Raw genomic sequence first — 14833 nt, 5'->3', positions numbered from 1 at the left:
TTTGATCTTGTCGATGCCATATAAATCTACATCCAATGCTTGTGTCTGGCCTGATCCGTCTGGGATAGGTCGAAATGCAGTCATGTTCAAGACGTCTTGAAAATTGTTTTGGATAGAAGCAGCATTCAATATGCACGGTAACCCATCCGATTCAATGTGCATGCCTTTCTCGTCAGTTCCAAGCAGTTCCATCGCCCTTTGCACTCGCCTTTGTAAAAATTCGTCAGTTCCAGACAGTGCCATTCGTAAATTCTGTTTCCCCATGGCTGGAGGTACAGTCAACTCAACATGCAGTGGATTGGGATTGACAAATCGGATGGAGTATACCGTGTTACTCGGCTTTGGAAGAATCAAACGTTCGCTTTGCTGTTCTCTTTCTCTTACGATTGGTGCAACCTCTTGACCCAATTGTGATAAATATTGATGATCAAGTTGAAGATTCTTCAATACAGACGCTGACCCTTGGTTCTCGCATTTATTTGACGACCCTTGGTTCTCGCATTTCTTTGATGGCCCTTGGTTCTCGCATTTCTTCGGTGACCCTTCGTTCTCGAATTTCTTTGGCGAAAGCCCCTCTTCATTTTTCTTATGTAAAACCCATATCGTCTTTACAGGCATGGAATCAGAGGAGCTAGATGTTTTTGGTGTCATCACTTCTATTTGGATACTGGAACATGAAGACGTCTGCTCGGTTTGTTTTGAGAACTTTTTTTGTAAGAAATTTGCCAGCACAGTCGAAGTACTTGTATCTTTCGAATGTTTCGCACTTTGATCTTTTCCTGAAGCAACATTATCACTTGTGGATGTTTCTTCCATGTTTGCTTGTTTTGACGGCATGTTGATCATTGTGACGTTAACGCTCTGGCGGGAAAGTGAACGATTAACGTTACTACAGTGAAATTATAGCGAACGAGTTTGTAATGAATTTACAAATCGAAATGGTTCTAAATTCTCTTGAAATTGGCTGCTGTATACCGTAATAAGCAGTTTACAAAAAATCACTAAGAGACATACTAGTAATTAAATGTAAGATATATAATTCATTTCATCTTCATTATTTTAACACCGTTTTCGGCTAACTCCCATGCAGAGTTGTCGTTCGTTCCTCTCTGAGACATGAAGGCCTCCATATGTAAACCACTTGGTAATAAGCAATCTGGACCAAATATGAGCTTTTAGTGATTCTGTATTACTAATAATTGGCCCAGAATTTTTTAAAACACTTTTTCCAGTGACTTTGAACTTGCCAAAATGACCTTGGGTCAAGCCCATGACAGCACCACACCCTCGGATCATATCTTTATGCCAAGTATTGGCTTCATTAGTTTAATCATGCCGCTTTAAAATAGGGTGAATTCACCATGCATCGGATACCCTTGTACTTCAACAAGTTCTAGCGATATCGCTACCGGTGGAAAATTATCAAAATGGAGTTTAACATTTAGTTTGTGATTAAAATAACAATTTAGGACACAATTATATGCCATTTATTGAAAAAAATCGCCAAAAATCAAGTTTTTACAAAAAAAAAATTCACCATGGACGGACATTGTTCACCATGCATCGGACAGACGGTATAAAAAATATCATACCTTTATCATATATTTAAAATCCTTGATATGGATATATTTTCATCTTTTATCTCAGAAATAACCCTCAACTTTAATTTAATCGACGATATTATTGCACAAATGAAGAACGATTGTCGAGACCTCACTCTGCCTTAGAAATGCTTTAAAATGCTTATAATGCCGTAATTCGCGCCTTTTTCTCATGGTTTATCATACTCCGGTTTTTAGAAATAAGTAGAGTAAACTTCCAGACGTCATATATCGATAACTTGTATTTTTACTGAAAATATAGAGTTTTTATTTTCTTTTTCCGCAAAAAACAGCTGTCAGCTGAGTTCTGTATGAATTTGGTAGTGCTTACCTTTGCATCAAAAAGTGTCCGATGCATGGTTAATTTGTGTCCGATGTACGGTGAAAAAAGCATACAAGTAAAAACCAGCTCTAACAGGAATTATACAAACATTGAAGTGAAATTTAATTATAATTCATGTAAAATTACCACAAAATTCACCAAAGTCCGCTCGTTCAGTGGAAGTCGAATTCAAAAGAACGATAACTCTAAAAATTGCAAAATCACGAATTTCGGGTTATTCCCCTTTGATGATGTAAAATATGACGTAACTTCAAGGCCATTTGCGTGGTATTTTTATCACAACATGATAAACACAATCGGTATCATTAAAAAATTTAAATCTTCGTCTTTATGACAGAAACAAATAAATACACAGAACACTTAAGTTGAAAGAGAGTTTATTGCCTAAAGTTGTCCGAAGCAAGGTATGTGTCCGATGCATGGTGAACTCACCCTCTTGTTATTTGGCAGATTGTTATACTAGTAGATATAATTCTTAAATTGCAACTTTCTGCTAGAAATAAGAGAACTTATGAAAAAGGAAGTTTTTAAGCTTTTTGAAGCTTATTTTAGCAACATCATACAAACCGACTGAGATGCAAAAACATAACACATCGATGATTTTGTAAAGATATATAATTATAATGATTAAATTTCCTGAGAGCAATTGACAAATGCAACATTGCAAATAAATGATAATCGTATTACTACAATAAATAAATGATAATGCACATTTTTTTCATTGATGTATTGAAAAGTTATATACACAAACAATAACGATAGGATTATTATATACATGTATATTGCACCTTTTGACAATTATTTCCAAAGATATTCACAAAATAAATGAAGATATTAATTTTTAAAGTACAATACCCATCACATGCATTTATAATCTTAAAAATGTTTATTCAAAACATTTCCAAAGACGGCTTATTGCCGTGACAGTTTCGTCTGTAAATGCCTTCAAAGGAATAACAACTTATCGAATTACTCTACAAACTTCCAACAAATGCTTATGCAGATACCTTTTCTGAGCAAAAGATCGACCACATTTTTGACATGAAAAGTTCTTGCTCTTCACGGAATGAATCAGCATATGTGAACGTAGATTGCTCTTGTCGGCAAATGCTTTGTCACAATCCTCATGCGGACAAATAAACGGACGTTCCCCGGTATGCGTGCGCATATGTCCTTTAAGCAACCAAGAGCGCGTGAATACTTTTCCGCAGACGTCACATTTGTTCTTATGCTGGGCGGTGTGCGTTCGAAGATGAGTTGTATAGTTGGCTGAGACGTAAAATTCCTTTTCGCAAACCTCACATTTAAAAGGAGGTAAGTCTGTAAATGCAGGTTTGGCTTGAAAGATGACCCCTGATCGAATGGTAGTGATAGTGGGAGCGGTGAAGGTAGTTACGGTTGGTGATGGGTTTGTTGACATAATGGCGGCGGGCCCCGACAATCGGAGATCAGACAGCGCAGCAGTGACGGATTGTGTAGGAGACGGGTATTTCGAACACTTTTCAATTTCAGTCCGATTTTCTATGGAAGTCACTTGAAAATCACAGGTCGAATCCCGAATCCTCTCTTCGACGGGTTGTAGACCGGACAGAGCTTCTAATATGTTTCTGGATGAGTCCGATTTTGTTGTTGACCCTTTAATAGCCATGCATTGATAACGGAATTCCTTACTTTGTGCGATGATATTGTTACAGAAATCATCATCAGAACCAGATTCTAAACTATCTTCATCACTTTCAAAATCGAGCAGACGGTATTCGGATTTTCTCGAATGTCCAAAAGATATCTGCATTGGTTCCTCTTCCCTTGAATCTATTTCTTTAGAGTCGTTCCCACAGAGATCTAGATCAGGGACTCTAAACCCGAGGTAAAATCTTGTCACAAATGGAAGATGATGCATAGACTTCTGTTTTGGGGTACATGAGCTCTTGTAATTTTGTCTTTGTTTGATTTCGACTGTTTCTTGAGCGTACTTCGTTGATCCAGAAAACATATGCTTGACCGACACTTTTCTTATTGCCAAACCAGATCGTGTTGTCATGACATTTTGGTCAAACTCTGAAAGAAAATGGAACCAAAGTTAGACAACAGATGTTTATAAATGTAGCAATATATTTGATTAATACATGTAGATACCAGCTGAAAAGTGCCTCATTTCAAAACCACATTAATTAAAATATCTATTAGATGTTATTTAGTATGCTCTAAAAACAAAATATTCATAGGCAAGGGGCGGGCAGGATTTCACTAGGGGACGGGGGCTTTGTGAAACACTGATACTCCTGTATGGTAGCTAATTTATATTATAATGGCGATGCAAGTTAAATTCCAAGGTCAAAGGTCAAAATTTGGGTACACAATGAAGGGTCTTTTCAAAAGGAATATACATGTGAAATATGAAAGCCCTAGATGCAAGTCAAACTCCAAAGATCAAGGCCAAAAGGTCTTTTTTGGGGGAATATGAAAGCCCTAATGCTAACTGTTCAAAAGTTATGGCCAAGGTTAAATTTTTTAAAAAGTGGGTCAAATCTAACGTCAAGGTCAAAAGGTAAAAAGTATACCCGTTGAAAGGTCTTGTCACAATAAATACATATGTGAAGTATGAAAGCCCTGACTCCAACTGTTCAATGGCTACAACTAAGATCAAAGTGTCGTAATTTTCTATAAAAGTGAGTCAAACTCCCAAGGTCAAGGATTTAAATTTTGTGATAACCAAAGAAAGATCTTGTCACAAGGAATACATCAGTAAAATATGTATCAAAAATCAGTAAAGACCCACCCACTCAAAAGTTATGGTCAATGTTAAAGTTTTCGCGGACAAACCGAAAGAAGGACGGACAGGACAAAAACTTTATTTACCGAATCTTCGATTACGGTTATTACACGTGTAAACGGCGACGTTTCGAAAGTTTTTTACAGGTTGAAAACGTTTACACGAAGGTCATTATCAATGTCTATCAGAAATAAAGTTTAACACAAACAAATTGTTTTATTTCATAATTTACAAAAGAAACACCTTTGAGTATTGATAAGCAACAATCTAAACCTAAATGAATATATCTAAAACCCGATACGGGCTAACATACTTAATTCCCATTTCCGAGTTGCTAATACTAGCGATGTTTTACGACACTTGAAATATAAAACTTGATATATTTTAATTAAATAAATATAATGCATTTTTCACAAGTCTTTGAAAAGTTTCAATACAGTCAGCAGGTCTTGTTTTACTTTTTTCGAGATTAAAAGATCCATCTTTACAATTAGGCCTATTTTTTCTACGTCCGGTAGCCAAACAAACCAAGCAGTTGGGTGACGAGGTCGAAAGTGAATGAGTTTAATGCGCCTCAAATTCTTACGGTTAAATAACAATGACCAAAAATAAATTTGTAATAACAACTCATACTTATATCAAAGTGAAAGAATTGATTATTAAATTCGAGTTTCATGAGTAAGTAGCCATAAAAATAAAACATAAAATATCCCCCGTTTAAACGGTAGCTGCTATCCGTTTAAACGTTTACAAAATTCAGTAAACGTTTCACCCTTATTACGGGGGCATAAAAAGGGATCATATTGATTGGTTTAGCTGATGATTTGAAATGCTTCATAGGCCTATATATGTTTCATCAACACATATATAACTATATGAAAGTTGAAGTTCCCCCTCGAAAGTATTGAAACGAGAATTTATCCTTAATTCAATAGACTTCGCAATTTAAATATTCAGGGTACCTAAAACAGACCAATAAATTTATTTTGTTAGGTAGGCAGCACAATGAAGAAGACTGATTTCGTTAGCGCACGAATATATCTGATAAATAAAAGACAAATTATATTTTCATATTCTGAGACAATCCCTAGTCACCGCAGAGCACCTGCTAGTTAACCAAGTACGTCAAACAAGTTCACAAGCCGCGGTCATTTGAAATTAGCAACATTACTTATATGACAAGTAATAGGTCATTGTATATGACTTTTCTACTAACTTTTATTTTTAAAAGATAAGGTTTATAACAAAACTTATTCCAGCATCCGTACTTCGAAAACTCAGATTCAGAAACTGTTAAGTAATCTATCTTAGAAATTTGCAAACCTGAGTGCCTTGTGTATTTTCGAGATCTGTAGTTTCGAACTGAATGCATTAAACATTTCGGCATTTTGTCTCTTCTTTCCTACTTCTGTGAACACAGTTTGCACGAAGACCGTTATTTACGTTATTTACATGGCGTTCGTCTGCATCCTTGGAGACATGCCGCGTGCGATGACGTTAGTTGCCAGGGCACCTTGCTGTGCCTTTTAGGGGTTGTTTCAACGAACAAAAAGACCATGCAGTATTAGTGAGTTGTCGCGCTTTGAATCTTTAGCCAAAATCAAATCTGCGCATTCCTACTCATTTTCACTATCCAAAGCCTCTCTTATTCACGGAGAGGAGCGGATCGTTAAAGCAAAGATGTATTGAAATGTAACTAACTTGCCTTTTTCAAGAACTTATTTTTTATATTCCATTAAATTTTTAAACAGCGATATATTGCAATTCTATTATTAAATAATGACAATTACCACATCGAAACAGAAACATTGCACCTTCTTTATTATATAAAAAAATGAAGATGTAATAATCTTCAAATGAAAATAAAAGTAAATTTTACTTTACTAATAAAATTATCAATCGACACTAGCATCAAGTCATTCAGAAATATCAGGTCATAAAAAAATATCAGGTCTTTAGTAGGAAATCATCAGGTCATTTCAAAATCCTTTTTTTCATAAATTGCTGCGAACATTTTCTTCTCAAAACCTTTTAAAATGTTTAATTTTTCTAAAAGAATTATTTCATATATCAGGTCATTTAAAACCATCCCTTACAAGTCATTTATAAAAATATCAGGTCATTCCAAAATATCAGGTCATCAACCTTTTGTAAGTACTCCTTGATACAAAGTCAGTGTTATCCCCTAAAAAGTGTATTTTAGTATAATTTCATCAATAATTTTCAAACTTATATTTGAAATGTAATCTTTAAATTGATAACTTTATTTGATTTTTTTTTCATCAGGTCAAAATATCAGGTCTTTAGCATACCAGGTCTTTAGTACGTTCCATTCTAATTACTCGCAAAATACTAAAAAAAAATCTGGTCACTCTTCTTTGATGCCTTTTTTTTTTAATCATATCATGATAATTAAAACCAGCATTAATAAAAAGTCTAATCTTTGACTTTAAGAAAGAAACAAATTAAAACACGGAGACATTAAGCTTTAACGCATATTTGTTGATACAATTATTTTTGAGTAAGGCAAAAATCAAGAAGCAATCTTCACCTATTGTGTGATTACTTCTTCCGTAGAACAAGCAAGATGAATTTATTCATAAGGATATCGAAGCATCCCAAACATATGTTTGTTTATTCATATTGATATTGAGCTTAAACAAAATACCGAGTGTTGATTAAAGTATATAAGATTAATTATGTCATGACCTCTGGGGGCTTGGATGGGGTCACAATATTGGAAAGAATTTCTTTCAGGACAAAATAAAAAAATACCTTTGTTTCCCCTAACGCGACCGACCCAATTAAATCACGCCGACTGAAAAGATTTTTTAAAATAGGAAGATTAAATTTTTTTTATTGTCAACCAAGTTTTATAAAATACAATTTCATCAAAATCAATTTTTATCAGAACGGCCAGATATGATTACAGAGAAGTAGTTCTTCATAAAACAACGGCGGTGTCTCAATCTTTAGCTAACCAGAAATCTTCACTCTTGAAACAATTTGATAATAAAATATACCATTACTAATTAAGACTGTTTCGGAGGTGTCTTGGCGTCTCCATGTGAGTGAATAAATTTTCGAAAGGGACGGTAAACAACGAATAAACAAATTTGTCTTTGAATTTCAGGTACGTAATACATGGAAAGGCCATGCAGCCTCATGAGCAGATGAGGGGCCCACCTAGTGAACACATCATTCAATTTCACTGCATTTTATTTAATTTGAGTTTTGATCTAATAAACAGTTAATCTATGTTTCTATGTTTACTATATGCCATTATGGAATCCTTGGAGTTGTTGTAAATATGTCTGCATATTCATCCTAATAAATATAATTCAGTTGTACTTTTTCATGCTTTTATTTACGAGTTAAACTTCGTGACTATGACATTGTTTTATATAGCATTTTTTATCATTTGTTAGATTCAGTTTGGTTCATTTAAATATTGTTTAAATACTCTTTCCAAATAGTTTTGCAATCATAATTCAGCTTCCTGAGATTTGAACATTTCCCCATTGCTCCAAATTTAGACGTATACTACGCGCTTATTTGCCATTAAGCAGTGGGGATCTTTTTTGAGCCAGCATTATAAGCATCTTCTGCGACACTGGACATAAGTTTTTATGGTCCCTTTTGAAGGACCGTTTTCAACGTTCCTCATTTATTTGAACCTGCAACTTAAAATTAGCCACTCACGTCTTAACTCCAAAGCAAAATGCTCTAGAACCACTGCAAATCTCATGGAACTCAAAAAAGTACATTGACTTTCTATAAGCACTAGAGGGTGATTAAAGGTTTGAAAAAAACATACTTGGATGTCCAGTCTTTGCGTATTTGAGAATTTTGTCTTTTTTTTATTCGATTTATATAAATGTACTCTGGCGTGAGATATTTAACAAGTTCATCTAAATTACAGTTGTGAATTAATTAATCATAAATTTTGCTTTTAAACGGCATATGTATGATACTCAGCATTTTGTTCACAATTCACTTTCTTTTGTACTTTTCTTATTTATAAATGTAATTTTCCATTAAATTTTACAATGTATTTTCAAAGCTGCTGTCAGAAAATAAAATTGTTTACCTACCTACCGACCCAACTTAAGAATTTAGGGTCGGGTTAGGGGAAACAAAGATATTTTTAATTCCGGCTTCAAGTCAATGTTTTGTTTTTTTTTTACTATGAAAGACAACAGGGTTCCTAGCTGTGGCTCACGTGAGCATTAATGCCCAAGGGCCTCTCTTTCAAAAAAAAAAAAGTGTTACGATTTTTTTTACGAGTAAAATGTAACCCCATTTTCTTTAGTTTTTCACGAATTCCCGACGGCTCTTTAGTTTACTTACTCATATAAAATACTACTTTATTATTTCTTTACGCTTCTTTATTAAAAATATATTTGATTATAGTCGAATAAGCAAATTTTTACTAACCAACATATAACAGTACAAACTTCACATTATTTCTTTCAATACATATCGCCTGAAATGACTCAGCGTGAATAAATTGCAATATAAGTACCCATTTATTGTTGGTTTCAAATTACTGGTATTCCCAATTAACAATATTAAAATTCATTATGTTAAAAGTACGTCATAATTCTAACAATGTAATTGCTTTCAAAATATGACTTCATTTGCTTCTAGGTCATATCTATTTTATTATATGGTGCAAATGTTCAGCAACATTAAAACACTCAATCCAGCCATATTTCATTATTCATGAACGATCCTATACAAGTTATGTATCTATGTCACTATTGTTGAAGTCATCTTTGTTCAGTACATAGCTCGCGGTGTATTGACATAACAGAAATATGTCGTCAATGTGGAAATTATTTTGTAATTTTAGAAATGACGTTTTAATTCTATTTGTCGTGTAGGCTTGGGACAATGGAATAGCTGGAAGTACTAAACTATTTTTTTTCCAATGATTTATTGTCGATTCGACCTTGATGGTTCCGAGATGAATTTCACTTCTTGGAAAATACTGAAAAGCACTATTATTTGTAAAGTTAGGTCGAAAAATAATTTTTCTTTAAAAAGTAATTTCCATATGTTTTTAAATTCTGTTATTTCATGACAAATACTGATCTTGTCGAAGTTTTAACTTTCTCAAGAAAAGTGCGAAAACCATACAGTTGCCATATGCCTGTGCATGCATGAATTCATGTAAGATTCCAAGCCCGTGAGGTTACATCTTCGCTAGCCAAGGGTTTCGGATCCGAAATCTAGTAGATTTCTGATCGAAAACCCTTGGCTTGCGAAATCTAGTAGATTTCTGATCGAAAGCCCTTGGCTATATAGCGAAGATGGTGAGGTTCATGTGGGGACACACGTACATTTATTACCAACAACTTAAGACACTGTCTGCTCTTCTGAAAAGAATTGATCTCTGTTCGATCTTTAATATGTACTTTCTGTACCATTATCTATAGACAGAAAGAAGATAATATTAAAGAACGAGGGCGCTTTTGATTGACATTCGGCAGGAATCTGGGCGTAATTGAAAAGTGAAAATTTTATCGACATGTCACATGAAATTTTAACATTTTTTTTATTTATCGGGTTCCTGTGCAACAGAAAAGGAAAATATTTTCACGAAATTGAGCTTTGATTTGCTAAAAAATAACTTGAAAATTGGCCAGATCAGACATTTGATACAAAATGGTACATTTTTAAACACGTTTTTCTAAAATTTTTCTATCTCTGGGTCTTCTCTCCATAATTTTGAAACGTTATTTGTGTGTATTTTAATTCAAAGGAATGAATACACTTTTTTAAAAAATGGAGAGAAGACCCAGAGACCACGAAAAATGAACTTTTTCCCAAAAAATCCAAATGTGTGAATGTGGTGCTTCTTTGTCCTTTTAAAATCATTTGAGTATGTGTAGCGCCAGCGGTGATAGCTCAGTAAGTTGGGATACCTGTTCAGTACACTCAATTCGAAAAGTTTTTGGTTCGAGCCTGGCATGGGGCGTTAATTTTTTTTTCATGCAAACAATCATTTATTTTGTCCCTTTTCGTTTTTATGTACTGATGTATTAAAATTTTGAATTAGATAAATTTTAGTTAAGTTTGGTTCTCGAGCGAAATCAATTCTAATCTTCTGTTCAGTAATGTACATGTACAAGTATCATGCATCTATGCATTAAATATTTTAGGTGTTTATTTTTTGTGAAACATTACTATGTTTTAGAATCACCTAGGAAAAACGGACATAAATGTTACAATTTCACAAAGTCTTTCAAACTGAATGAAAAAAACCTATGGACGTGTCTGTAAAATCTGACCAGCTATGTTCAGCCAACCAAATCATGGACATTTAAACCATAAATGTTTCGTACAAATGATTCCTGCAGATCACTCGCCAAATGCGCCCATCTTCTTTGCATATAATATGCCTGATTTGACGCGTGGACAATACACTTTACGGCGTGTTCCCGTTTTGCACACATTTGATGATTTATAGGTATAGAACTTTGTAGATTGTACTAGGTCCAGATTTCAGTAGATTTATTTGTATTCGATGACCACCTACATCTTACACAGTGAGAGGGAAAAAAGAAGAAATAAAAAAGTGCTGAAAGTAGTTGACTACAGGGTTGTATACTTTGAATTCCTTATATTGATCATTTCTAATAAACTTCCCTGCCAATAGACATCAAGAATAAATTAAACTGTTTTTGAAAGCTTTCTTGAGGTTTGAAAATATTTTGATTTTTTAGACTATAAAAACTGGGTATTGAAATCTCTCGTCTTATATATATTTCTTCTTAGTCTTCTTATTTATAAAGAGTAGGAAGTGAGTGTTAACAAGATTTTTATAATTTGATATTTCTAAAACTGGCAGAGTCATAATACAATGTATATCTAATTCTTATACGTCTGTTTGGTTCATTAATGTATAAATTCTTACCTGGAGTAAATCTTTTTGCCAATACTTATTGGTAAAAGTTTGTGTGTGTGTGTTTTTTTTTTTTTTTGTAAATAAGTAAAAAGATTACCCAATTTACAAAAGATTGATGGGTTCGGATTTTTTGGGTTTTTTTTTTCTTTTAACTATGTTTACTTTATTTATTTTTATTTTATTTAGATTTGTAATGTATGTGTAGAAGGTTTAAATTATTTAATTTTATCCATTGTTGACAAACAGTGCCAAGGTTTTATATTCCTTTTATTCCTTCCTCTTTGTAAATTAATTCACAAAATTTTGCAAAAGAATTATTTTTGTAAAACGTGAAGCTGAGCTTAAAGCTTAATAGTAAAAGAATGATTACATGTAGGTGTACCTATTTCTATCCACAATGCTGCCTATCATTTCCGAAAGTATGACTTCTAATTTGCAAATAAAGAACAACAAACAAACAACAACCATATTGTCCCTTCAATATATGAAGAGTAAGATCAACGATTTTATTTACATAAAACGTTTAGACGACCCTGATTACTCTAGTTTTTAGAACTGTACACCCCGAAAATCAATAGGTAGAATTTTGTTTGTCAAATATTCTACAATTGCTGAAATCCTATTATGTCAATAAGTCAATAAAAATTCCACCTGTCGCTCTACTGGGTGATTTCAATGCTATTCAGCATCCAGACGCACACGGCTGATGGAAAAACCGCGAGAAGTATCGAAATGGCTACAGCAGCTGATTGTAAAATATATTGATTTCATATATACACAACCCAACAGAATACTGCGCTACAAAGTATTAATTATTCATTTGTCGTGAAGCTGCTAAACTATATACAATTTTATTCCATATAGTGTGATATTTTGCGCTATCCTTTTTCACATCTGATACGCAAGAGGTATGTTTCGGAGCGAGGAGTAAAACTTGCTTCTTTCAGTGAGAGAAAAAAAAATTATAAACGTCGGGCGCTTCCGTTGGAAATATATAGGTAAATATCCATCATATCGAGTGTCTTGTTTATAATAAGAAAACTCATCTACACATGTGTTCTCAGTCGTCCGTCTTGTGTTTTCACATTGCCCGGCGATGAGGGAAACTCGAGTCAAACCTGTTCGCCCAATAACACATGGGCGACCTTATTAGGCAAATCGTTTCTCCGATCTTCAGAAGAGCAAGCGAATGCAATGGCCGACATCTTTCGCATAATTTATTCGCCCTACCGAAGCTGTTTTCGACTCGGCTCGCAGTGTCTTTTCCCCCGATTTGATTATGATTAAGACCGTAAGACACTTTCGAACACAAATTATCATTGCTTTTAAGATGGCGCGTGGAAGATAGCGACCACCACTGCCGGAATAAGTGATGTAGATTGGGGAAAAGTGACCAAAGTGCTACCGAAATTAACTCTATTACCGATAACGGCCATGCTTTAAGAAGGATCATTCAAGTACATGCGATCGTAGAAGATAGCTGTTGTGTATTATCGTCTCACAATATATTCTCCATGTGTAGTTAAGTGCGCTAATTTTGTAAACCGGAAAATTCATTGGATTTTTTAAATTATGAATAATGATGCTGATTGCGGATTGAAATAACTGTGTGAATATTTTCTTATTTACGATTTTACAATTGACGGATTAACTTTCTGAATAAAAAATAAAATAAATGTGAAATTGGATATTACTAAGGTCACGTGAGTATGTATGAATGATATAGGGGTACTTAGCTGGCTCTTTCGAAGATGTCGATAACTTTGGTCTGTTCGAGTGTAGGGTTATATTGGAGTTAGTGGTCCTACGACACATGTTCCGTAGGTCCAAATGACAACTGGCGGAGGGCGTTTCGATTTTGAGGATGGAGGGACATACTGCGGGGGCTGGGAGGAAGGGAAGGCACACGGTCACGGAGTTTGCACAGGTCCCAAGGGGCAAGGGGAGTATTCTGGCGCGTGGCAGTTTGGTTTCGAAATTTCTGGTGTTTACACATGGCCAAGTGGAAATAATTATAAAGGGCAATGGTTTCAAGGAAAACGTCATGGACTCGGTGTAGAGACCAAAGGGCGGTGGATTTATAAAGGAGAGTGGACCCAAGGGTTCAAAGGTCGCTATGGTGTCCGACAAAGTCTGACTTCCGGTGCTCGATATGAGGGTACATGGACCACGGGGCTCCAAGATGGTTACGGGTGCGAAACCTACGCAGATGGAGGTAATTTTCTTTTAAAATCACCCTTTCTTTCACCTCAATGTGTGTGCTTTTGTGTTTCACACCAGATGTATAATATATCTGACGCCATGTTGAAAAATAGCAGCATGGCTGCTGATCCTCACTGCAAAATATGACCGGTCATTCCCGACGTGATCTACTCCCTACAGATTTATGGTTGTTTGCACTGCACTCGAGTAGTATTTCCCCCGAATCCTTCTACTTTCTTAATGGTTTACAAGGCATTATACTTTTTCTATACATGATCTCATTTTGTGCTTGGTTTATCGAAGTGAGGAGACCGATCTAGCATGTTCCAGTGGATTCCAGTCGTAACCTTTATGTCCTTAGCTCTTGTGGTACCACCCGTTGACACATCATCACCATTATCATCATTTCATCACCATCATTATCTTCATCATCATCGACTCAAAAGTTTTAATTATGAGAGTCAGGCATTTCATATGCCAGATAAAAGGATATCGTTATAAACATCCAATTCAGATATTAATCTCATTCTGAATCCATCATAATCTTCATAACGCAAAAGAAAAATAAGAAATTAAGAAGAAAACCAATGCCAACATCAGATAAAGTAGCTCAATTATAGCTTCGCTACATATGTAACATTATTAATGAGTGATGACTTAAAATAACGAGACAAAATAATTATTAACGATGACTTCACCGTTTTCAAATTATGTATTAAAAATGCCTACATATATGTTTTTTCTCTGTCATGATGTGAGATTGTCTATATTACCAACGATTTTTGCTGACTATTGCTGCAGAAAAAAGTCTGGTATTTCTTTACTTCTGGTTACCATGACAACAAAACTTGGCAGGTGAGGCAAGATGATGAGAGCAATGTGGAGATATGATATCGACACAGGATATCGGGGTTTAGGCTCGAAAACTTAAGATTAACTCATCTCTCTACCCTTCCCGGTCTCTTAAAACCAAATAATTAGTTTTGTCAATATATTTACAT

At 34.6% G+C, this 14833-nt stretch overlaps 2 protein-coding genes across 3 annotated transcripts in view; one reads left to right on the top strand and one right to left on the bottom strand.

The window, feature by feature from the left end:
- Positions 1-2641: 2641 nt before the first annotated feature.
- Positions 2642-6210, bottom strand: LOC134245228 (zinc finger protein 2-like). Its single transcript, XM_062727504.1, has 2 exons — positions 6041-6210; positions 2642-4002 (listed from the first exon to the last, which is right to left on the bottom strand). The coding sequence occupies exons 1-2, from the start codon at positions 6102-6104 to the stop codon at positions 2906-2908; spliced, it is 1161 nt and encodes a 386-aa protein (XP_062583488.1). The 5' UTR covers positions 6105-6210; the 3' UTR covers positions 2642-2905.
- Positions 6211-12459: 6249 nt separating this feature from the next.
- The window catches only part of LOC134245244 (junctophilin-1-like), a 39442-nt gene continuing 37068 nt past the window's right edge, over positions 12460-14833 (top strand). For both annotated transcript variants that reach the window (XM_062727522.1, XM_062727521.1), the window contains exon 1: positions 12460-13845. In XM_062727522.1, coding sequence (XP_062583506.1) covers positions 13461-13845 — 385 coding nt within the window. In that variant the 5' untranslated portion in view covers positions 12460-13460. The remainder of the gene's footprint in view (positions 13846-14833) is intronic.

Source organism: Saccostrea cucullata, unplaced genomic scaffold, assembly GCF_032062105.1.
Source record: "Saccostrea cucullata isolate Sc308-1 unplaced genomic scaffold, CSIRO_AGI_Scuc_v1 ctg274, whole genome shotgun sequence".
In the NCBI taxonomy this organism is placed as follows: Eukaryota; Metazoa; Mollusca; class Bivalvia; order Ostreida; family Ostreidae; genus Saccostrea; species Saccostrea cuccullata.
This window is presented reverse-complemented; position numbering and strand designations above follow the sequence as displayed.

What these genes read in the sequence shown, in the direction of transcription:
- LOC134245228 (XM_062727504.1), bottom strand. Translation starts at nt 6,104, where the DNA reads ATGCCGAAATGTTTAATGCATTCAGTTCGAAACTACAGATCTCGAAAA. An exon ending in AAAATACACAAGGCACTCAG is followed by an intron (nt 4,003 to 6,040) that starts GTTTGCAAATTT and finishes ATTTTCTTTCAG; the next exon opens with AGTTTGACCAAAATGTCATG.